The sequence below is a fragment of the Capra hircus genome, chromosome 6, assembly GCF_001704415.2.
Source record: "Capra hircus breed San Clemente chromosome 6, ASM170441v1, whole genome shotgun sequence".
Lineage (NCBI taxonomy): Eukaryota > Metazoa > Chordata > Mammalia > Artiodactyla > Bovidae > Capra > Capra hircus.
This window is the reverse complement of record NC_030813.1, coordinates 61,540,722-61,565,441: the sequence shown is the minus strand read 5'-3', so window position 1 is coordinate 61,565,441 and position 24,720 is coordinate 61,540,722. Positions and strand designations below refer to the sequence as shown.

At 42.0% G+C, this 24,720-nt stretch overlaps 1 protein-coding gene across 1 annotated transcript in view; it reads left to right on the top strand.

Moving 5' to 3' along the window:
• The window catches only part of BEND4 (BEN domain containing 4), a 29,513-nt gene extending 8,828 nt beyond the window's left edge, over window positions 1-20,685 (top strand). The window contains exons 3-5 of the mRNA XM_018049941.1: window positions 13,107-13,198; window positions 15,921-16,161; window positions 19,728-20,685. Coding sequence (XP_017905430.1) covers window positions 13,107-13,198; window positions 15,921-16,161; window positions 19,728-19,945 — 551 coding nt within the window. The 3' untranslated portion in view covers window positions 19,946-20,685. The remainder of the gene's footprint in view (window positions 1-13,106; window positions 13,199-15,920; window positions 16,162-19,727) is intronic.

Here is a 24,720-nt window from a genome sequence, read left to right as displayed (position 1 = left end):
ACAGGCATGCGCAGTGTTAGTCTGCCAGTGCCAAGCAGATTTCAGATGGAGCTACTAGTCTTGTCCTGTGTTTAAGTCACAGTCCTCTAGGGTATAGACCTGAAGGCTATAGTCCTATCAAAAAGATGTCTACATTGATACAAACGTGATTCCAAGGTTGTAGTGCAGTGAGACTGAAATAGGCCATGTGCTGTGGGCTTGAGTTTTCTTCAAAAAGTGATCCTGTTCCTTTTAAATAGCTTTTGTATCTGTAAAGATTTTGATATATGTGTTTTATCAGTCTATGGTAGAAATTGAAATGACACCTACAAAGGCAGCACTCAGAGAACAAATTGTCTCTTCCATTCCATTAATCTCCCGCCTTTCTTGTTAAGTTTCAACAGGTGTGGTTTCTTTAGCATGCAGACTCCCCCTAAAGTTAACAAGCAACTGTGAACTAAAAGGAATAGCTCAAAGATAGGCTAGTCCCAAACCAGTTGTGCTCCTGGCTAAACATGAGGCATTCACTGCCTCTCAGAGACACTAGATTTGCAGAGTAGTAAAGTCATCTTTATGGCAAGATCTTCTGTGGGTTGCAGAGCCATTTTTTCCTTTATTTGGGAAGGTTCTGATTTTGTATATAGCTTTGACTTCATTGCTACATGTCTGTGGCTTTGCAGAGAGACTGGCATGATATTGTAAATCAACTATACTTCAGTTTTTTAAAAAGAATATATAGCAATGCTAAATAAATAAAAGACAGTAAAGCCTTTTTTGATAGGAACTCCCTGGCTGTCCAGTGGTTAGGACTCTGCTTTCATTGCCAAGGATTTGGGTTCAATCCCTTGTCCAGGAACTAAGCTGTAAGGGATGGCCAAAGAAACAAGAGACATTAAAACCTTTTTAATCATGTAGCCCATTGATACAAAATTTTGAGCATATATCCACCAGTGTACACATCCATTGATTATTTACCTGCATGTACTACTATACTAATATATTATGTTCAAAGTAAAGCATACATAATACATTTAAAATTTTTAAGGCTGATCCATAAATAGAAATTATGGTTTTTTTCCTTCTTTGATGTCTTTGCATCACAGAGTTTGGCAGCTTACGTAGAAAGAAGGAAATGTTGACTAAAGTTACCCACTTGTTTATTAGAAATGCCAAACAAAAAGTTTACTTTCTTTCTGTCCTTTTATTTAAAGCATTTCCCGGATAGTGCTGAGGTTTGGCTCAGAATATCTTGGAGTTAGATTGAGTGCAATTTGTCCTGTGGGAGACAAGCAAGAGGTGAAGTAAATCCATTCTTGGTTGTTGCAGTTGAGCTCTGGAGTTAGATGCAAAGTCTAACCCCAGGAGAGAGACTGGTGGAACCCAGAAGAATGCAGTAGAACCAGAGCCCTGTTGGTTTCTCCTGGTCAGAGAGATACGGGTGCAGCTAACAGACTGGCATTTTACACCTTTCACAGTTGTGTGAATTATGATCCATTAACTGTGGGTTTTAATATCAAAAGGGTATGTCGCATCTCACTCCCCACTGCTGTTTCATTAGGGGAGAACACGGTGTCCTGAGGTCAGCCAACTGTAGGTTCTTGAATTAGCCGTTCAGCACTGTGGGTAGGGGTTTCATGGTGCAAGGACGGGTGACACGCACGCAGAGCACTGCTGCCCAACTCCTCATCCTGAATGTGTGGCAAGCTGTCTGTCCTTGGTAAACTTACTCAGCCAATGTGAGGTTCACTCCACCTGCTTTTTCCTGAATCTGCACAGGTGAAATGTCTGTGTCAGGAGTAAATCATTGCTGGCCTGCCACTAATCGTCTTTTTCGACTGCCCAGAAAAACAAAAATGCTGCAATTTCTTGAGTCCTCTTGATGGCCAGACATTGAATGACTCTTGTTGAAAGTAGGCTAATGATCCCGACTGTTAGTGTAAACACCCACCACTGCTGCTGTAAAGAGTCACCTCCATGAACTTGAATGAATAGCCATTCTACATAGAGAACCTTGATTGCTTTAATTAGTCCATTTATTGTTCAGTCACTCAGTTCTGTCCGACTCTTTGTGACCCCATAAACTTCAGTACCTCAGGCTTCCCTGTCCTTCACCATCTCCTGGAGCTTGCTCAAACTTATGTCCATTGAGTCAGTGATGACATCCAACCATCTCATCTGTTGTCCCCTTCTCCTCCTGCCTTCAGTCTTTCGAACATCAGAGTCTTTTCTAATGAGTTGACTCTTCCCATCAGGTGGCCTTCAGTTTCAGCATCAGTCCTTCCAATGAATATTCAGGTTTGATTTCTTTTAGGTTTGACTGGTTTGATCTCCTTGCAGTCCAAGGGATTCTTCAAGAGCATAGTTGAAAAGCATCAATTCTTTGGCGCTAGCTTTCTTTACGGTTCAGCTCTCACATCCATACATGACTACTGGAAAAACCATAGCTTTGATTAGACAGATGTTTGTTGGCCAACTAAAGTCTCTGCTTTTTAATATGCTGTCTAGGTTAGTCACAGCTTTTCTTCTGAGGAACAATCGTCTTTTGATTTTGTGGCTGCAGTCACCATCTTGCAGTGATTTTGAAGCCTAAGAAAATAAAGTTCATCACTGTTTTCTATTGTTTCCCCGTCTATTTGCTGTGAAGTGATAGGACTGTATGCAATGATCTTTGTTTTTTGAATGTTGAATTTTAAGCCAGCCTTTTCACTTTCTTTGACCTTTATCAGAAGACTCTTCGGTTCCTCTTCACTATCTGCCATTAGGGTGGTGTCTTCTGCATATCTGAGATTGTTGATATTACTCCAGCAATCTTGATTCCATCTTGTGCTTCGTCCAGCCCAACATTTTGCATGATGTACTCTGCATATAAGTTAAATAAGCAGGGTAACAATATATAGCCTTGATGTACTCCTTTCCCCATTTTGAACCAGTCCGTTGTTACAGGTCTGGTTCTAACTGTTGCTTCTTGACCTCCATACAGGTTACTCAGGAGACAAGTCAGGTGGTCTGATATTCCCATCTCTTTCAGAATTTTCCACAGTGTGTTGTGATCCACACAGTCAAAGACTTTGGCATAGTCAGTAAAGCAAAAGTAGATGTTTTTCTGTAATTTTCTGCAATTTGATCTCTGGTTCCTCTGCCTTTTCTAAATCTTGAACATCTGGAAGTTCCCAGTACACATAATGGTGAAGTCGCGCTTGGAGAATTTCGAGCATTACTTTGCTGGCATGTGAAATGAGTACAATTGTATGGTAGTTTGAACATTCTTTGACATTGCCTTCCTTTGGGTTTCAAATGAAAACTGGCCTTTTCCAGTCCTGTGGTCACTGCTGAGTTTTCCATATTTGCTGGCATGTTGAGTGCAGCACTTTAACAGCATCATGTTTTAGGACTTGAAATAACTCAGCAGCAGTTCCATCACCTACACTAACTTTGTTCATAATGATGCTACCTAAGGTCCACTTGACTTCACACTCCAGGGTGTCTGGCTATAGGTGAGTGATCATACCATCATGGTTATCTGGGTTTTAAGATCTTTTCTGTATAGTTCTGTGTATTCTTGCCACCTCTTCTTAATATCTTCTGCTAGGTCCATACCATTTCTGTCCTTTCTTGTGCCCATCTTTGCATGAAATGTTCCCTTAGTATCTCTGATTTTCTTAACGAGATCTCTCGTCTTTCCTATTGTATTGTTTTCCTCTATTTCTTTGCATTGTTCACTTAGGAAGGTTTCCTTATCTCTCCTTGCTGTTCTTTGGAACTCTGCATTCAGTTGGGTATATGTTTCCCTTTCTCCTTTGCCTTTCACTTCTTTTCTCAGCTATTTGTAAGGCCTCCTAAGACAGCCATTTTGCCTTCTTGCATTTCTTTTTCTTGGGGATGGTTTTGATCACCACCTCCTGTATAATGTCACAAACCTCCATCCATATTTCTTCAGGCACTCTGTCTTATCAGATCTAGTCCCTTGAATCTATTTGTCACTTCCACTAAATAATCATAAGGGATTTGATTTAGGTCATACTAAAGGAAATCAGTCCTGAATATTCATTGGAAGGACCCGATGCTGAAGCTGAAACTCCAGTACTTTGGCCACCTGATGCAAAGAACTGACTCAGTAGAAAAGACCCTGATGCTGGGAAAGATTGAAGGTGGGAGGAGAAGGGGAGGACAGAGGATGAGATGGATGCCATCACTGAATCAATGGACATGAGTTTGAGTAAACTCTGGGAGTTGGCAATGGACAGGGAAGCCTGGCATGCTGCAGTCCATGGGGTCACAAAGAGTCAGACACTTCTGAGTGACTGAACTTAACTGAATTGAATGGAAACCTTAGTGGCCTAGTGATTTTTTTCCCATTTTCTTCCATTCAAGTCTGAATTTTGCAATAAGGAGTTCATGATCTGAGCCATAATCAGCTCCTTGTCTTGTTTTTGCTGACTGTATGGAGCTTCTCCATCTGTGGCTGCAAAAAATACAATCAGTCTGATTTCAGTATTGACCATCTGGTGATGTCCATGTGTAGAGTCATCTCTTGTGTTGTTGGAAGAATGTGTTTGCTGTGACCAGTGCGTTCTCTTGGCAAAACACTATTAGCCTTTGCCCTGATTCATTTTGTTCTCCAAGGCCAAACTTGCCTATTATTCCAGGTATCTTTTGACTCCCTACTTTTGCATTCCAGTCCCCTATGATGAAAAGGACATCTTTTTTCGGTATTGGTTCTAGAATGTCTTGTAAGTCTTCATAGAAATGTTCAGCTTCGGCTTCTTCGGCATTAGTGGTTGGCTCACAGCCTTGGACTACTGTGATATTGAATGACTTGCCTTAAAAAGGAACAGAGATCATTCTGTTGTTGAGATTGCACCCAAGTACTACAGCATTTCAGACTCTTGTTGACTATGAGGGCTACTCCATTTCTTCTAAGGGAAGTAGGTATTTAGAAAAGGCAGAGGAACCAGAGATCAAATTGCAGAGAATTACAGTAGTAGGTATAATGGTCATTGAAATAAATTCACCCCTTCAGGTCCATTTTAGTTCACTGATTTCTTTAATGTCGGAGTTTAGTTGAGTTTAGTCCATACTGAAACTCAACTATATAGGTAAAAATCGCTTTGTCCATTATGTATAGTAAAAAACAGTGTGAAATGCAGGAAAGACGAGCTATTTTGATTACTTGACTCATTGCCCAGGGACATGAGTGCTGGGCGTCAGGTTGAAAGTGCCACTTAAGATGAAAACTTGAATCAGAAGGACATCATTGACCTCTTGCCCTCACCCCCCAGGCTCCATCTTTGGCTAAACACAAACCAGACTGTAGGTGATGGCCCAAGAAAGCAGTCTGGCTAGCTGTAATGAGCTAGCTCTCCGTTTGGTGTTGGGGGTCAGGGGAATCTGTTATTTTTTCCCATATGAAGAAAAGTGTGGCAAATAATGTCTGGTTTTGCACATAACCGGAGTATTTTGCAAGCAGTAACTTTGCTGTGAGACTTGAGGTCAGTTTTCCCTAAGCAGTGTCCACGCTTCCCAACGATCACAGCGGGCCTTTGTTACCCTAGAGGCCAGTATATATCCGTGGAAGCACCTGGGGCTTTCTTTTCGTAGGATCTGCCCTTGTGTCACAGGATCACTCTTCCTGCGGCCAAGCAGGCGGATGAGTACAAAGGGGAGAGGAGCATGCGGAGTGAGCAGAGGGAGTCAGGTGCCGGAGATGATGGGGCACCTGTTGCGGGTTGGAGTAGGGGAGGAGTTCCTCGGACGCATCCCTCTCTCCAGAGTCATGCTATTGAGCAGTCTGAGATTCTGGTTTCCTCTTGTTTTTCCCTGAAATAAGGCGTTCATACCTGGGAGTAGTTCTTGAACTAAGAATTCAAAAGAAATGAGTCTATTTAGTCTACAGGGGGAAGGTACTTTCAGGTATAAAAGGGGGACAGGAAGGCGCCAGCCCTCACCTCAAGGAAGGAGACTGGGAAGAGGTGTTCTTTCCAGCACCACCTGAGACAGCCTTTGTTTATTGTATTATTTGTGAAACATCCAACAAAGTTGTATTGAGTATCAGCTACATGCAAGCGAGGGGCTTCTAGAAAGTACTTTCTAACTTACTTTCCAGAGTTATTTGCAGAAGTAGGTAACTAAATATTTTATCCCAGGAGGTAGCATTAGCACATTTTCTTTTGTATTAGAAGTTACACTAGACATTACACTAGATACTACATCACACTAGAAATTACGGAGTCTTTAGAAGTTTACATTTTTTAAAAGAAATAGGTTTAAAGAAAAAAGTCACGAAAGGAAGATACTGGGGTCAGGGATACAGAGAGCTGAGAGGTTATTAAAAGAAGAAAAATGATGGGCAGACATTTCAATGGAGAAGGTGTCAAGTTACAGTAGTCACTTTTATTTAGAAAGCTTGCAGTCAGCACTGGTTAAAGGGAACTCATAAGGGAGTTGGGTATAAAAGGCCATATTTCATCTAATTTCAACCCTCATTGAATATAAGACACACCAGTAGTTTATGTTCCATTAAGAAGAAAAAACACTTCAAATCTTAATTGCCCTTTATAATTGTCTTTGAACACCAAGTTTAGAGATTTTAAAATATGACAAAATGTAGGTATTAAAAACATAAAATATGGTAATTAAAAAACCACTTCCAACAGTACTCTATACAAAATAGACAACCAACAAGGATCTGCTGTGTAGAACCCGGAACTGTGCTCAATATTATGTAATAACCTATACGGGAAAAGAATCTGGAAAAAAATACATACATACATATATACACACACACACATTTATATGTAACTGAGGGCGGCTTTGGTGGCGCTAGTAGTAAAGAACCTGCTTGCCAATGTAGGACATAAAATTGCAGGTTTGATCCCTGGGTCAGGAAAATCTGCTAGAGGAGGGTGTGGCAACCCACTCCAGTATTGTCTGGAGAATCCCATGGATGGAGGAGCCTGGCAGGACCCCGTGATCTGCCATGGGGTCTCAAGAGTCGGACATGACTGAGTGACTTTCACTTTCATGCGTATATAACTGAATAACTGTGCTGTACACCTGAAACTAACATGATATTGTTAATCAACTTCAATAAAATTTTAGAAATAATGATAACTTCCAAAGTAAAATAACTATGACATTAAAAATACCTTGAAACTTTCTAAGTGCAGATATAGGGAAGGTAAACTTAACTGTTGATATTATTAAAGAACATTCTACTTTTTTAAATGTACATTTTTTTATCATCTCGATTTATCTTTATAACTCCAAACAAAAATTAATGTTCACACTTTACAGAGCTAGTTTATTACCCTCTTCCACCCTCAAAATATAGTCGATTCTTGTCGTTCACTGTAGTTCTGTGCAGCCTCAGGTCGCAACGTTTTCGTCAACCAGTCAGTTCATAACCTCATTTTAAGTATGTGTTTGTTTAAAGAGGCCTTGTTTAATATATAGTGCTGGTCGGTTGGCACTAAATTCACAGCCCTGTGACTCACAGCTGAGCCAAGCTTATCTCATACACATCTTCCCCTTGAAGCGCATCACAGCCTCGTGCTCAGGAACACTACATGGCACTTCAGCTCTACGTTTGGGACCTACCTTAAACAGCAAGATCACCACACAGGAAAAGCACAAAAATGAAAAGAACGTGGCACTAACTAGGCCATGAAAAGAACCCTCACTCTCATATGAGGGCTGAAACAAGCGGGCAGAGCATATCCTTGTTCAGCCTCAGCCAGGAGTGTATGCTTCCAGCAACTCGGGTTTCTTGGTGACCTGCCAAAGTCCTCCAGTGCCAGCAAGAGCACCCCAAATTCGAATTTGACCATTACAGATTCATGTCAGTGAGTCAGGTGTGTGTGCTAAGTCACTTCATTCGTTTCTGACTCTCTGCGGCCCTGTGGACTGTAGCCCACCAGGCTCCTCTGTCCATGGGATTCGCCAGGCGAGAATACTGGAGTGGGTTGCCAGGCCCTCCTCCAGGGGATCTTCCCGACCCAGAGATCGAACCTGAGTCTCTCATGTCTCCTGCGTTGGCAGGTAGGTTCTTTACCACTAGCACCACCTGGGAAGTCCATTAGTGAGTAGGCAAGTGTACAGAATCTGCAAATAATGAGGATCACTTGCACTAACTCACAAGGCTAAGCTCTGAATTATGCAGTCTGATCTTAAGTAAGGATATTGTAAGAAGGTTTTAAAAAGATAAATCAGTGTCCGTTTCTGGATAACTAGTTTTGGGAGAACAAAAAGGCCCTGGAGGAGCTGCAGTGTCTGCTAGTACCCACCTTGCTTGCACCGCCTCCAGCTCACACGTGCCAGAAGTGCCTGTGGGAGAAGGCTCGGGTCGACTTGCGTCCCTGAGACACACAGTGATCGTATTTAATGTGGGCGTTCTAGGGAGAATGAAGAGACACAAATATGTTCTGAGAAAAAAAAAAAAGAGCAAGTGATAGGGACAGAGGAGGAAACAATTGAGTTCTTTGACTTAGGATTGGTAACTGTCACACAGCTCTTGCTGTAAGCTGTGAGAGAGACTGTGGGACACAAAAGAGCATGAGCCGAAGAAAATGGCTCTAGAGCCAAACCCGGGCTTGGATTCCTGGTCCTGCTACTTGCTAGCAGTGGTTTGGGCAAATTACATAACCATTCTGAGCCTCAGTTTCTGTTTTCTGTACCATGAGGTTAGTAACACTGGAATGATGAAGTATTAAGCTCATCAAGTAACAACGAAGTGCCTGCTAGATCTTCTAGGAAACACTCCGTACAGAGCAGCAACCTTAAGAGACCAAGAGGGACACTGTGCTGTGCCCAAGAATACAGAAATCTTAAGTGGTTTTCTTAGGTTGGTGGTGGTGGTCTTAACCTTGTAAAGAGGTGGGCATTGAATTAGTTACCCGGGTGGGGAACTTCAGCTCCATTCACAAGCATCTCTGTTCCTACTTCATGTCGGTCTTCTGTCCTTTGGATTCCACCTTGTATGTGCCCATCCATATGGAGTCCTCGTCTCTCTGCCCACGGCTTTCATCCACACCTGACTCAGAACGTGGCCTCTTGCAGTATCTGTTCAATCCCAGACTCTCCCAGATGAAACAGCACACATCATCCTCTGCTGAATGCCGCTCGGCTTCACGTGGTGCATGGAGTAAATTCCAGCACCCTTAGTGTGGCATGGCATGATGTCCTTCGCTACCTGAGTCCTCCTGTTCAATTTTGGAGGCTCGCCCTTCAGTTCCCACCAGGCCCCGAGTACTCCAACCCCTCTGGACAATTTGTGGTTCCTAAACCTCCATGCATTTGCTTCTGCATGCTCAATCACTCAGTCATGTCTGACTCTGCAACGCCATGGACGGTAGCCTGCCAGGCTCCGGTGCATGGAATTTTGCAGGCAGGAATACTGAGGTGGGTTGCCATTTCCTCCTCCAGGGAATCCCTGAACCAGGGATTGAACCCATGTCTCCTGCACTGGCAGGCAGTTTCTTTACCTCTTGCTTCTGGTCTTCCCTTAACTCCTGCTGTCCCTCCAGTCTAAGGACATACCCTCCCTTTTCCCCACTCAAGGAGCTCCTACTCACCCTTCAGGTGACATCCCAGGCAGGTGACAGTTACCTGCCAGACCCCTCCCCCAGTTCCCAGGCAGAACTAACCACTTTCTGTAGCACATCATGCTTGCTTCTTTTGAAGTCAGTAGCAGGGCAGGTTTTCACTCTTTGTCTCTCCTGGTGTCTTGATACAAGGAGAGGCAGGCCATGTAAGGTTCTTGAGGGCAGAGACGTGAGTCAGAGTCATCCTTGTATCCCTGATTTCCAGCCGAGTTTCAGGCATGCTCTCTTATAGCGTCTATGCATATCAATTAAATTAATCAGAGACAGAACCTTTTCATTATCAAGAGAACAGCCATGTGTCTGTAGGCTGAGGACTTTTTAAAGCTCACTGTTTATTTCTAGATGTTTACAATTCAGGAACTTATACTCTCCAGAGACAGTGCGACTAGGACAGACGCTTAGAGGTGATAGAGCACACAGATGGCATGCTTGTCAGGATGGTGAATAATTTCAGTCTCCCTATAAAACAGTATGTGCTGGATTTCGAGTAAATGTTTTGAGTCTTTAAAAACAATGATATAGCAGAGTAGATTAAATAATGCTGAATGAACAGGAAGAAAAGCTGATCAAGATGTTAATGCAGTGGTCTGCCAGGAAAATTGGGTACTTGACACCCAAGCACCCTTAACAAGGGCAAAAAGATCAGTTTTCTGTGGAAGAACCTTACTTAACAAGGCTTTCAGACCATACAGCAGCCAGCTCTGCAGAGTCGATTTAAGTAGCTAGACCTGAGCCTAGTCCTCAGTGTTCCTGGCTTCAGCCCTGTGCCCAGACATCAGCCCACAGGACCCACCTGCCTTCAGCAGAGCCCCATGGCTGGTAAATGCAGGTGAAATTCCATTTTCTTCCAGAATGTTTGGGTCAGCTGGCCTTGCTCAGAGGTTAGCACTGCTGCCTGAATATTCAGGGTGTAGAGATGGGAGAGTCTGCCTCCAAGCCTATACAAGCAACTACTGAGGTCATAGATGGCAAAGGAAGGGGAGATAACAGTTATGTAGACATTCTTTAAATAACTTTGAAGTTATGGTCCATGCCCACTGTAGAGATTTTTTAAAATTGGTCTTTACAAGGATGGTAAAGGATAAAGTTTTTAATTACTTTAAATTAATTTTTTAAAATAATTTTAAAATCATTTTTAATTATTGATGCTTTGTTTTATTTCTTTCCAGTCTCTTCTCTTTGCACATAATTATTTTTAACACGGTTGAGGTCACACTGAATATTCAGTTTTATAAGCATTTTGTTCTTAAACATTTTTCTGTAAACATATGTAAAATATGGATAAAGTAGCAAAAGGAGTTTCATTCAAATCCTAATCAGTCAGTGAGTATTTACAAATTTTACTAAAACTTCCAAACTAAATCTAGAATAATACCTCGCACAGGTTGCTTTGCAATGCAGTGACATACATACAGTTGCATTGCTGCTGCTGCTAAGTTGCTTCAGTCGTGTCCAACTCTGTGCGACCCCATAGACGGCAGCCCACCCGGCTCTCCTGTCCCTGGGATTCTCCAGGCAAGAATACTGGAGTGGGTTGCCATTTCCTTCTCCAATACATGAAAGTGAAAGTGAAGTCGTGTCCGACTCCTGGTGATCCCATGGGCTGCAGCCTACCAGGCTCCTCCATCCATGGGACCTTCCTGGCAAGAGTACTGGAGTGGGTTGCCATTGCCTTCTCCTGCATTGCTGCTCCTGAAACCCTTATATTTGGCAATGTACAGAAGAGACTTAGACACAGAAGTTAAATGGAGTCCCAAAGGCCACACAGTCAGTGAAAAGCCAGAACTGAATAGCAAACCTGTTTCCTGTCTCCATTAGCTTCTCAAGTCTTCTACATTTTTCCTGTAATCAATTCCCATTGCCAGAAGATTCATTCTCACTCACTATGGCATCAGCAAGTGGGTTGGACTGTTTGTTTATGGAACTCTAGTAATGTGGGAAATTACTATTTGTCATTCAGTTAACTTGCTCAGACTTTTCCATGAACTTTGCATACCCGAGCAGAAATGGTATGGTTTAGAAAGTGGATTTTCTAGCTCTCAGTGACTCAAACTCCCTACTCAGCCATATCCAGGGTAAAAGTGTCTGTCAGAACATAGAACTGTTATCCAGTAAGTGCACCCCTTAAGAGGAATTTGGGCAAGATCTGGCAGAATTGTAAATCACAGGATTTAGTTACATCAGGATGGACTTTAAAGTGAGTTAGGCTTTTAATACAGTGGTAAAATTAGAGATACTTGACAGGTTTTATTAAACTTTGGCTTAGTGAAAGTCCTGCTTCAAACTGAAACACATATGCCTTCTTTTTGTTGACTTTTGTGGTTGTCCCCAAAATGCTTCTTTAAAGAATATATTCAGATGACTATGCAAGAGTGACCTGTGACACTGATGTGTAAGACAAATCTGTAAGGATGTTATTTAAGAAAATATTTCTTGGCAAGAAGAAGAATTTCCTAACCTACTTCTACTTATCATTCAAATTCTCCCAAAGGATGTTGATACAGTGTTTGATTTCTTACGTTGCAGTGTAATGTCACCTAAAAAAACCCAGAGCTGTTAGCAGGGGATAAAGATGATAACTTCGGTTTGCTCTCTTTAAAAAAAAAAAAGTGAGGAAAAAAAAGTGAAGAAAGCTCAGTGATAATACTTTAAAAGTAAGGTTTAGGTTAAATATTTACTATTTTCTCTAACGTGACAAAAACATTCTAAGAAAACACATAGCCAGGACAGATAATGCCAGTGATCCATGTCAATTAGGTTATTAACTAGGCTACTGAGACCTTTAAAAGCAATTAGTTAATACTTCAGAAAGGGCTCTAATATAAATCTTGAGATGTAAGAATTATTTCTGCAGTGGTACAAAAATATATCAGGTTGTATATTGGGCTCATGTGTTTAGTTTTATTGTAATTATTCAATAGTTCTATAAGACTATGCCTCAAAAAATATAGTACAACAGTTAATGATATACATACTAACTGAATCTGAATTGGACCAGATCAGGGGAGTGTCTGGAGAGGGGATGTGCTACATGGTCAGGCATGTCCATGTCAGGAAGCAGGTCTAAAGTGCATGACTTAACTGCTTTCCTGAAGAACTAGGGATGAATGGCACTAATAATGAGCATTGTATCATCAATTTTAAATGAGTGGAACATCACAGTCTTCAGTACCTTAATTTTCAAAAGCACCATTGGGTGCTCATGTTACAACTTGAATCAAAGAAGACAAGTCTTTTCTGTGGCTTGTTCAATGTGACATCATTATTATTGACCCAAATTCATCTTAGAGTCAGTTTGACTTAAATTGTGCTGAACCCAAAATTTCTTCCCAAACTGTAGCATCTGTTCCATGTTTACAAACTGAAATAACTGCGGATGTCAAATGAAAGAAGATTCTGTTTCCTTTAGAAAATGAGTCGATTTTTTTTTTAGATGTTTACATCAAAAATCTTTTTAAACCGTGAAAGCTTTCTGTTTTCCCAGCACAGTTCAGCTCATGTGCAATTGTTGCAATTTCTTCCACCCAGTGCCCTGCCAGACCGTCTTAGATTACCTGAAGATGGTGCTCCAGCATCACAACCAGCTCATGATCCCACAGCCAGCTGACCAGCCGACCGAGGTAGGTCTCCAGTGGCGAGGTAAACGGTGCCCCGTGCGGAAGGTCCTTAAGACGAAGCATCTCGGTGCTTAGCTACCTGTACCCCAGAACAGATTGGCCAACAGAAGGCCTGGTAGACTCTGAGCCTTATGAGTGAGGATATATCCTGCGGAGAAAGGCCATGCATCATGAAGTACATTCACATCTGTACTCTGAGGGGGGAAAACAGAAGTTTTAATATTGTGGGCAATGGTCTTTTGGCTCAGAGGGACCTGAAATGGGGGAACCCACCTGTCATTCCCTCAGGCAGAGACAGTGTTTGGTCCAAGTCTTCCCACTCTGAAAATCAGCCCCTCTTTGATGCTCCCTCCCTCCCTCAACGATTATCTTTTCTTTCTCCTTCCATCACCCAAAGCACTCTGCGGCACTTTCATCCTAACAGCACAACGCATCCTGCTCCTTGAAGGGTAGGTTCAGGTCTCAGCCCCATTCCTGTCATTGAAGGCACTTGCTGAATGGTAACCTCAGTGATCAAACCCTTGAAAGACTGGTCTGTGTTCATTTCTCCACTCTTATTTCTGTTTGCTCTGCCCTGTCTGTAGTCTGGCTGCACCTCCACTCCTTATCAGAATGCTCTGAGAGAGCTGCCCCCTACCCCACTCCAGGCTGCTCTCCCAGTTGTCCCGTCCAGGGGCCCGTTTCCCAGCCCTCCTCATCCCCAGAGTCTCGCCTCTCTTCCCTCCTGCTCCTGCTCTCTTCCTGTGGGCCTTTGTGTCAGGACTCTTCTGATTCCCAATTCCTTTCTTTTTTTTTCCTTTCTCTCTCTCTCTCATTTTTGACTGTGCTGGGTCTTCGTTGCTGTGCATGGGCTTTCTCCAGTTGAGGCAGGCGGAGACGACTCTTCATTCTGGTGTGTGGGCTTCTCATTTTGTTGCGTCTCCCAGGCTCTAGAGTGTAGGCTCGGCAGTTGTGGCTCATGGGTTTAGTTGCTCTGCAGTGTGTGGGATCTTCCTGGACCAGGGTCGAACCTGTGTCCCCTGCACTGGGAGCACAGAGTCTTAACCCCTGGACCACCAGGGGAGTCCCTGCAGTCGTCATTCAACAGATGTTCACTGCACCTGCCGTGTGACAGACACTGGTCCTCAGTAGTATCTGCCGCCTCCGTCCCCCAACCATAACCCTCTGTTGCTTACCTTTGTGGAGGATGTCTCGTTTCACCTGGGAATCGGCAACACCTCGGTCCCCCGTAGCCTGGCTCACGGGATTGGTTGCCCAGCCCCCTTGGTCTTACGTCTTTGACCCCCGCTTTCCTGTCTGCACTGCCACACATGCCAGTCAACACTCTGTCTCGCCCCTCCTGCCATGAAACAGCAGGCTGGGCTAAGGGGCCCTTAGGAACCTCTGGGCTCCTGCCCATCTTTTGATCATACGTAGGACATATGCTACATATGCTGGTTTATGCTCCCAAATACTCATAGTTTAAACCTATGATAACTTAGTTCTTCCTCTCAGTTGAAGTAACTTGTTCAAGAAACACCAAATAAGATGCAGAACTAAGATTCAGTTCAAACCCAAACTGACTAAATTCCAACCTCAAGCCATGTCCCTCAGTTGCTTCCTATAAAAAGGACAGTCAGTCACATGCCTGCTACTTCACAGGAGTATGACGCTGCGGTGATGAGTTTCTGTGGGTCTAATCTAGTGACAGTTTCATAGCTGCTGCCTCTTCCTTTCCTGTTGGCTCCTGTACCATTTGCCCTCCTCAGACCTTAACAGAGCACTTTTTAAAATAAAAACCTGTGAGACCCAAACAGTGCCAATTTATAACCTATAGTAAATTGGCAGAGTTGTAAAACTGAATGAGTTTCCTTTCTTTATTTTGTACACGTTAATTACTGGGGAAGAAGTACATTAAAACTGAGATCATGGGTTAATTAATTTGTCCTGGACTGTAGAATTTTATGGACAACCAGAGCTAAGATAATGGTTGTGTAGGTGCAATTGACTAAACATGGCTTATAAATGTTACAGAAATTCCTATAATTAGTCCCATTGCAGCTATTTAGCCTGGGAATTTTATAGCAGACATAAATTACAAAGGTGAAAAGTAAGAAAAATTTGAGTTGATATAATAGTGGCATTTGCAGAAGCTATAATTCGAGGAAACTTGTTTTGCATTATTATTAGTGATTTTTTTTTCTGTTTCCACAATTCCACTTTTTTTAAATTCACTTTTTAATGTTGTTTCACTGAAATGCAGCAGCTATCAGATATTAGGTACATTAAACACAAAAAATATACCTTATGGAAATAACCGACCAGCATCATTTCTAAAAGTGCTTAACCGCCAACCAAAGGATGAGGAGACCTGTTTGATCACGCTCTTCAAAGTCATTTTTGCATATTTTAATAGATTGAAAAGGAAAGTTACAGGTTATATTTAAATAGTGTTTCCTGTCATTGGATCTTGACACGTTTTAACCTACCTGTTAAAATGCAAGTTATAAATAGCTCCTCTTTCAAAGGTGTTCATTAAACCTCATTGGCTCTTGTTATAGAAAATGCAAATGTAATTTGAAAAGTGCCCGTTTTGAGAGTGAGCAATTACTTGTGCTCTTCAGTACCTGGTTCATTGTCAGCATAGCCACTTGGTTAAAAAGCGTGTTTGCCTTTGAAATGGAGATCGCCCGGGCTGCTGGCTGGCTGGCTAAGTAGGTAATGAGAAAATATTTCGCTTTTCCAGGGAAGCAAGCAGCTGTTGAACAACTATCCTGTCTACATAACGAGCAAACAGTGGGATGAGGCTGTAAATTCTTCAAAGAAAGATGGGAGGCGGCTCCTTCGATACCTCATCAGATTTGTTTTCACTACCGATGAGCTTAAGTACTCATGCGGCCTTGGAAAAAGGAAAAGGTCAGTGCAGTCAGGAGAGACAGGTCCTGAGAGGCGCCCTCTGGATCCAGTTAAAGTAACATGCCTCCGAGGTACTGCATCCTTCCGCTCAGTGTCCATCTGTGATCTCATTTCACCGCATTGGCTGTGGCTCCCCGTGCAAGTGTTCAGCCGTGACTGTATTTTGGTTTTTTTTCCGCTGAGACTTTATAGGCTTCATGTAGCCCATCTCTTTGGTATCGAGAAGTTCTTTAAAAATTCTTTGTTTGCTTTAGCACTTAGTGGCACATAAGCACTACATAGCACCTCATGTTTCACGCTTTAAGTTCAGATTTTCTTTGCTGCCTGGGAAGGCCACCTCCAGGAAAGCTGGAACACTGGGAAAAGCACAGAGGAAAAGAAGACAAGGGATTTTAAAATTTACCCCGTTTTCATCTGAAGCCTATGGCACCCTCCCCCAGTCTAGCTACCCTTGTCGAGAATACTTGCCCCTGCTCCTTAAATTTATTTAGTTAATTTTCCCTAGGCCTAAAGTATTTCTCGCCCAGTCAGATTCTGTTCTAGTTTTTTTTAAGTGTCTGTATTTAAAAAATACTGCTCAGATGACACCTCTTCATCAGTATTAACAGCTGATGACTCTGTAGCTGATCCACACTACGGATAGGCCAGGCAGAGGGTGAGGAGGAAGAAGCCAGATGTAAACGGTTGCTTCGGTGGTTGCAGATCAGCACAGACAAGCAGAAACATTACAGTTGCCAACGTAAGCTCTGTTCGCACCTGAAAAGTCCATATCAGAATATTAACTTAAATGTAGTTCAAGAGTGATTTTATTGGCTGGAAAGACTTAACCTGTATAGTTTGAGTGATTTTATTGGTTGGAAAGACTAAATAATGATTTACTCCTGATAGGAATCAAAATGTTTCCTGGTGAAGAAGTCACAGTGGAAAAACCTTATCACTGATAAGGCCTTCATCATCAGAAAGACACTCACTCCTGCACCCCTGTCCTGACACCCACAGCGACTAGGGTGCCTGTGCAGCATTTGTTAGCAACAGAGATCCCCAGACCCACCCTGAACTTCCGATTCAGAGGTCTGGGGGAAGGACAGGGGAGGCGTGCATTATTGCACCTTGCGACCACCCCAGGTGATTGATTCAGGTGGCCCAGGCTTGACAGAGCCACCTAGAATGAAGATACCATCGTTATTAACAACTTGGCGCAGGTGCGCTGGAGTGCCCCTTGTTGGCCAGTCTAAAGATTCCATTTAGAGTGTCTGGGTGACGGGAATTTCCAGTGTCTGCCTTAGCAAACTAGCCATAGGTTCCTTTATTCCCCGGTATCATCAGAGCAGACAGAGGCACCAGAGTGGTGGTAAGCTTAGCAGGGGGAGGGGGCTGCTGAGAACTTGCTCAGTATGGATTCAGGAATTTGCCCTGCGGCTTGTGAGGAATCAGGATAAGGGGGCTCACTGTCCCTTTCCATAAATCCTTGTTAAACATTTTACATTTTAGTGAGTAAGTCTGTGAAACTGAGGGATTAACTTACATCCCAAAGCACTACTGTTTCTGCCCTGGGAATGCTGCCAGGCCCGCTGGGACACCGATGCAGCCCAGGCTGCCCAATCAGAACCTGTTCTCTCCAGCACAGGAGAGCTGGTCAGGATGCACAGGCCTCCCCTGCCCATGGGTGGAGAAGGCATAGGCAGGAACTGCTGATGTGTCAGGGCAGGTGGTTAGAGCCCTTGTGTCTGTCCCAGAAGCTGAACTCTTGGGGCCTTCTTTGACCTAAATGGGATTCCTTTCCTGAAGGCTCAGGTGTGATGACTCCCAGGGTGAGGTCCTTGTGGTCAGCAAGCGTAGAAAGGCTAAGGAAGCTGCAGAGGTTTGGACACTTGAGGGATGGAGAGCAGGGTGCTTCAGGGAATGAAATCAAATTCTAGGCGGGCTTGTTCCCTGGAGTGGTTTGACTCCAGCAGGAAGAGGAGGTCAGTTACGTGACAGTGCTTCCAGTCTGTGTAACAGAATGACCTCCATCTGGAGCTTGTAATCGTCTGGCACAGTGTTGGGGGAAGTCCTGTCACAACAGTGGGTGCTAAAAAGGGGGCAGTGTAGGTATCCCAGAGCAGCACATTCTCAGAGTGGCAGGGCTGATTTCTGCTCATGGGCACCTTTCATTTCTTGATGTTCCTGGGAGAGTGGGGCATCTGGACAGAGGTAGGGGAACTCCTTAAACAGTTACGGAATACTTGCGAATACTTGAGGTAGGAGACCTGGGAAAGGCAGAAAGGAGTAGAAAACAGAATCCCTGACTTGTGGAGCTCACAGCCTAGCTGGAGGCAATCTGAGGACAGTTGCAGTTGTGCCTAAGTGTGAACACAGGGAGATAATAGGGAGAGATCTTGCTATGTGAGCCCTGGTGCTCCCACTTGCTTTCTCGCTCTCCAGCATTGTAGTGGCCATGGCTTGGGTTTGAGGATGTAGGTGTCCTTCAGTGTTTGCTAGGCTTGCACCCCACCATCAGCCATCTGGTTCCTGACAATTTTGCAGGATGAGATGCTGAATAAACACAGTTCTCAGCCCAGGGAAGGCCACCGGAGCTAGGACTTCGATGAGATGAACGAGTCTCTCACCTCAGGCATGAAATTGAAGGGAAGGCCCTGTTTATCTGCTAAGATAGACACAGTTCAGTTCATGAGATTTTTCTGGTCCAGGTTCTTAAAAGCATCAGCTTCTCAGGGCAAATAGGATCAGGCTTTCATAAGTAAATTTCAGACAAATCCAATCCTATGACCAGAACTGCTGTGTTATAGAGGGAGCAGTGCTGGAGAAGAAATGATATGTAAATAGCAGTCACCCTGAACTTTCAATCAGCTGTGCAAAACAGAAAAAAAACAGTTTGACTTAGGACCTTTTCCAGAATGCTCACTTCAGTTTTCAGATGCCCATGTTATTAGTGAAATAGCTGTATGGGAACTCTGCATGTCCCCTGACTCTCTGAGAAAACAGGAAAGGTTGATTTGAACTCAGCTGGAGGGAGGCTGAGATTGTTTTATTGGAATCTTAGCTACTCTTTATACACTATCTCTTCCTAATTGTATCTGGTGAAATTAAATATTTAGAGGAAAACTCCATCTAAAAAATATTTGACAGTACATGTATAGATACCATAATTAGAGACATAAATACAGCCTGTAATAATGTGGAAATCTCTTCTGAACCAAAACCTTTGCAGGTTCTTACTGAGATTTTATTTTTTTGCACTTAATCTACAAATTAGTAGCTGGTTAAAGAATGCCATGCTAATGATACTTCCTGTGCTTCTGGAAAGAGTTAAAAATGTGGGCATGTAGCAACAGGGTTTGAACCTAGCATGGTGCAGACCATGCCTCACAAATCAGATTTACCTTTCATGCAAATGTGTTAGAGGGACCACTCACATAATTTTTATTTTTGCACGTGAGTAGAAAATGTAGATGGTGTAAGTTTTAAAGTCTAATAAGTGACGTCATCATGGCATTACATCTGATGTCCCATAAAGCTTTCCTTATAGAGCTGCTGTTAAAGTTTAAGCATCCTTCCTATCATCCACTGCAAAAACCAGCTGTTTCTCTCTCTCTCTCTTTTTTTTTTTTTTTTACTGTTGTGTATATTCCCACAGAATTCATTAGGATGCACTGTACCTCCAACCCCGACTGGTGGATGCCCTCAGAGGAGCAGATAAACAAAGTGTTCAGCGATGCTGTGGGTCACGCCCGGCAGGGGCGAGCCGTGGGCACTTTCCTGCACAACGGAGGCTCCTTTTATGAAGGGATCGATCACCAACCTTCCCAGGATGAAGTCTTCAATAAAAATTCCCAGGATGGATCTGGTGATTAGTAGACAAAATCTTTCCACACGAGCAGCCAGTCCTCTCGAGTTCCAGTGGTGAATGTTCTATTACCATCACTTTAGAATCCAAAGCATGTCACTCTATCAGACTTTACACCTCCTAAACCTAAACTCTCTTGACCTACTGCCAAACAGCTCCCAATACAAGCCCATTTTCGGGTTGTTTGGAAAGTGTATGGAGCCTGCAGAGATTTTCAGAATACTATATTATACAAAGAAAAAACTACAGTTGATTTCAAATGATGACTAGTTAGATGGTGAGGGTGAAAAAAGATAGGCGAGTTCTTGGTCGCCTGTCTGATGCCTTCAGGTAAGCTCTGCTTCGTGAGCAGAGCTGGTCCCCATGGAGGTTAGTCTGGTGCTCATGGGAGAAGCTTGAGACACAGCATTGTCCTGAGGGACACGGAACAGGCATTCTCATTTTAGTTCAGATAAGTTGTCTTTATGTTTTCCAAAGACTTGAATTTATACTTCTCAGCAAAGACATGGGATAGGTGACATTTTATGTTGTGTCTACATTGACAGAACCTGTTACTAAAACAGAAACCAGAGATCAGAGGTCACCTCTAGACAATGATGAGTTGGAAGCTAGCTCTTTCTCTTTGTTACTTTTCACCAAAAAATAAAATTTCTACTGTGTTAATAAGGAAGACACTATATGATCTCTGGGATTGACAAACAGTAAAAGTTTTCACTGTGTCAGTCAAGAAACATCCAAAGATCCAAAACCATTTTCAAATGCTCAATTTTGTAGGTTCATAGATGCACAATTTCCACAGCCTTAAACCAGGCTCTGTTGACACAATGCCAAAGTGATGGGCTGAACAATGAGAATTTCAATCAGCTAGCCGTTTGGTGCACTGAGGACCAAACAAGTGGTGAGGCCAATGGTATTCACTGAATTTGTTCTGGAATTGTATACACACAGCTTCAAGGCCATTCTGACAACTATGCAACGGGCTTGTTTGTAATTTCTCTGAAATTTGAGGGTCTTTTTGTGCTGAGTTGATCTTTAGAATTTGCATAAATCTTGTTTCTCTTTGTCACCAATGGAAATGTTTCACCCCAGTTGTTGTACTTGCTTCCCTCCAATATTCCCCTGAATTTCTGGCCTTGGCTGAGTTAGCGTGGACTTTTCCCACCTGCTTTCCCCAGTTTAATTTGTTGAGCTCAAGTTTGTAGTAGTGTCTTTGGAATCATTTCGTATCACCAGATGCTCTAGAGATGATAGAATCTGTTTCTGCTTAAGGTGTGGGTAGGAGGGGAGGCTTCCTTTATCACCCTAATCCAGATAACTGCATTCTTTGTAAAGCTTAGGGCTAAATGGGCAGCTTTTATTAAAGGCTGCTGCTGTTTAAGGCTTCACTGGGAATGGAGAGGATAACATTAGAGCGTTTGTTAAAAAAAAAAAAGTCATCTCTTTTGATAGGGAAATTGAAAGATGTTATATATGTGGCTACTTCACAGCCATAGAGCAAGTGGGTGATTTCCTATTCTGGGTCTGTCTTAGCCCTTCATTGGTCATAAACATTGACTGTGTAGTCTTTTGCCAGTCATAAACACACTGACCTTCATCAGAATTATAAGGTGATATATTAATATATTATTTGATCCAGCTTCTCCATGTGTCAGATAGCGATAGGATGGTTAAGTCCAGTAAATTCTTATAATAGCAGATTTTTTTCCCAAAATCTAGACGACAGTACAAACTTGGTAATCTCCAAGTTCATGATGTCTGCATTTTCCTGCCACTTTTAATGGCTTGACCTCCTGATGCTATCAGAAAATAGATGGAGTATCAAGTAGGAAAACAAATGAATATTGCCCTCATTTGAATTCTGTCATTCAGCATGTACTCTAGAACCTGAACCTAATGCCCACAGACTACCTCTTTAGTTTTTCTTAGATTTCATTCATTTTAAAAAAAAGTCTCATTGTTGGATAGCTTCATTTTTAGAAAAGATTTGAACTTTTCTCATTCAGTGCTGTGTCATTTCCCCATACAGATGCTTATAATTTTTGACAGCTCTTATATACCAATTTTTAAAAATGTAATAGTGATTTTCAACATATGGTGCAAGTCTTGCTGGTGTGTGTTTAATGTGGTGACACTTGCCAAAACTGCTTGGCAAAACATGTCAAATAGGATGCCTGAGTCAGAATGCTAGTGTAAATGTCTCTAAACAGCAGTATGTATCATTATGATATATTTTTGTAAACATAGTGATGGCTTCTTTCAGTCATGTAAGTACTGGATAAAAATAACCACTTCACTTGAAATGATGTGGAAAATGCCACCCAGTTGAGGGCCCTCTGCAGTTACTTGAATTATCAGCCAGTGGTTAGAGGACAGTGAAGAATTAATGCTGGACAACATGAAGTGCAAAAGTAATAACTCACCAGTACTTGCCTCCTAATTAAAATTCAAAACTATAATGAGTATATTTACCTGTTAGAGACCACTTTTACCCTCCATGGTGTATCCAGTTGCAAAGAACATTCAGAGGACTTCACTCATCTAATGACCAGCTCAGTCAGTATGGCTTATTGATAGTACTGAATTACCGTATCTTTGTGGTAAAGTACCAGATTAAATTTCCTCATTGCTGTCCAAAACTGGCTAATAGAAGCACTAGGCTTTCACTGAATCACAGTTCCCCAAATTACAATAAAAAATATATCTGCTAAGATGACTTACTCAAAAAGTGTGTTCATTGTCAGAATTGCCCCAGTACAAGTAGCCTGATGGGTCTTCCCTGCATTGGAAAACTATTCAGGCCGATTCAAAACCACTGACAATAGCTATAGCTTATAGTTCAGAGTCCTTGTGTGCAGGTGTTTTGCTAAGCACTTTATGCCTCCTCTCATTTAATCCTCACAAGCACTCCCTAGGCTGTTATTGTTATCCCATTTTATTGAGCTTATTACTCAGCTAATAATGGGAAATCTTGGGGTTTAGAAAGTGGAATGACTCGTTCAGTTTTCTCCAGTAGTTCCAGTTTTCTCCAGCTCTCAAAACCCATCAAGACTTTGAGATAGATTTGTTGTTTAATCAAAGTAGTGAAAAAAATGACTAATTTGTTCACATTTCCATCGTAGGGTTCCCAGTACAAAAATGCAGGGATATAAAAGCAAAAGTTTGAACTCAGTGAAGTGATGTTCTTCAGGAACAGATAGATGTTAGACGTGGCACTGGACATCAGTTAGCCAGCATTCCTTCACTTTTCGCATTTGTTGTATTCGTAGCCTTAGATTTGATGAGTCTGGTTTGGAAGAGAGGGTTTTAACCATGACGTCACTGTGAGAATTGTCGTGAAGATTTTGTAGGAAAATACAGTAATCTGTTGATCCTTTCCTGTAGTTGTGGCTTTGACACCTCTGGCTGTGTTTTAAGTTTCAAGAGCTTGCTTCGGCCATCAGAGCCTGGGTTTGTTTCTAGGGAACAGGGCATGCCAGGCCATGAGAGGGGTCCTGAAACCTTGAAGGTCACTGCTGCAGTCTGACCCTGCCCTATTTAAGCATTGCCTCTGTGTGTGTGTCTCCTCTCTGGAACTTCCTGTAGCAGCCTGACACTGGGGCCAACTTGCCTTTACTCTATTTTCTATGAAGAACACATGTGCAGAAACTGTGACAAATCCATTGATCCTGATATTTTTATTGTTGAAGTCTTGTTGATTCTTTATTAATAATTTCTATTTGATTGTACTGTGTAGAGTTAATACCCACTAGAGATATGTTAATAAAGCTATAAATGCATAGTGTAATACAGGATAGCAAGATTTTTTGTGAACAATTTATATAGAAGAGTAAGTTGTTTTTTAAGTGTTAGGCACATTTCTTTTAGGAACTTAAAATGTTATAAGAGTTTTTTAAACATTCAATATTTTTAATTATAAGAAACATTTGTTACTAGAGCCAGTTATTTCAGGTGTTCTAATTGGAGTATTGATTTTATTACTTCATATACCTCTAGAATGCCACATGTTCTGTTGGAGATAAAGTTGCACAATAAATGTCAAGTTTCTGTTAAGTGTTTTAACTTGCTTTTTGCATCTTTCTCAAATTTATTCAAGACGGTTTTCTGGGTGTTTTTTTCTTTAACAAAATTTTTTTTTTGCCTTGACACTAGGGCTTTTCTGCTTGACTCAGAATGCTAAGAAAATGTTACATGCTTAACGCCCATATAAAAGATAGTTGTCAGGGAACTGACCAGAACTCCTCCAAAAAATCCATTTGATCTAGTGAATGAAAGGGACAACCAGTGATGAAGTGAAAGTAACGTGATCCAAAATTTCTGTCCAGCATTTTGTACATTCACACTTTAAAAATACATGCTTCTATAGTTCCATTGTTCAGGGAGAGGAGGAATGCTACAATGTCTTCTCTTGACCTTTTAACAGTGAAAAGATGTTGATTGTTTATGAACAGTGACCTCATTACAAAAGCAAAGTAGCTATGGCTAAATAAGGTGGCATGGTGGCTTCCCACTAGATATTACATAAAATAAATCTGACATCAAATATTATTGAACAGTGAGGCTGAGTGTATCATTCATAAGTTAGACCAAGTTAAAACTAACATATTTTTTCATTTAGGGAAAATGTTTTATTTCTTTCACTACAAGGTGAGTGTTCTAAACAGTAGTTTTGGATGAAAATGCAGTTCAGTCCAAAAAATTTGAGTTTGAATTGGGATATAAAATTAAAATGAAATTTAAATTATTTTACTATTCTAAAGCATTGAAACAGGATTATTAAGTCACT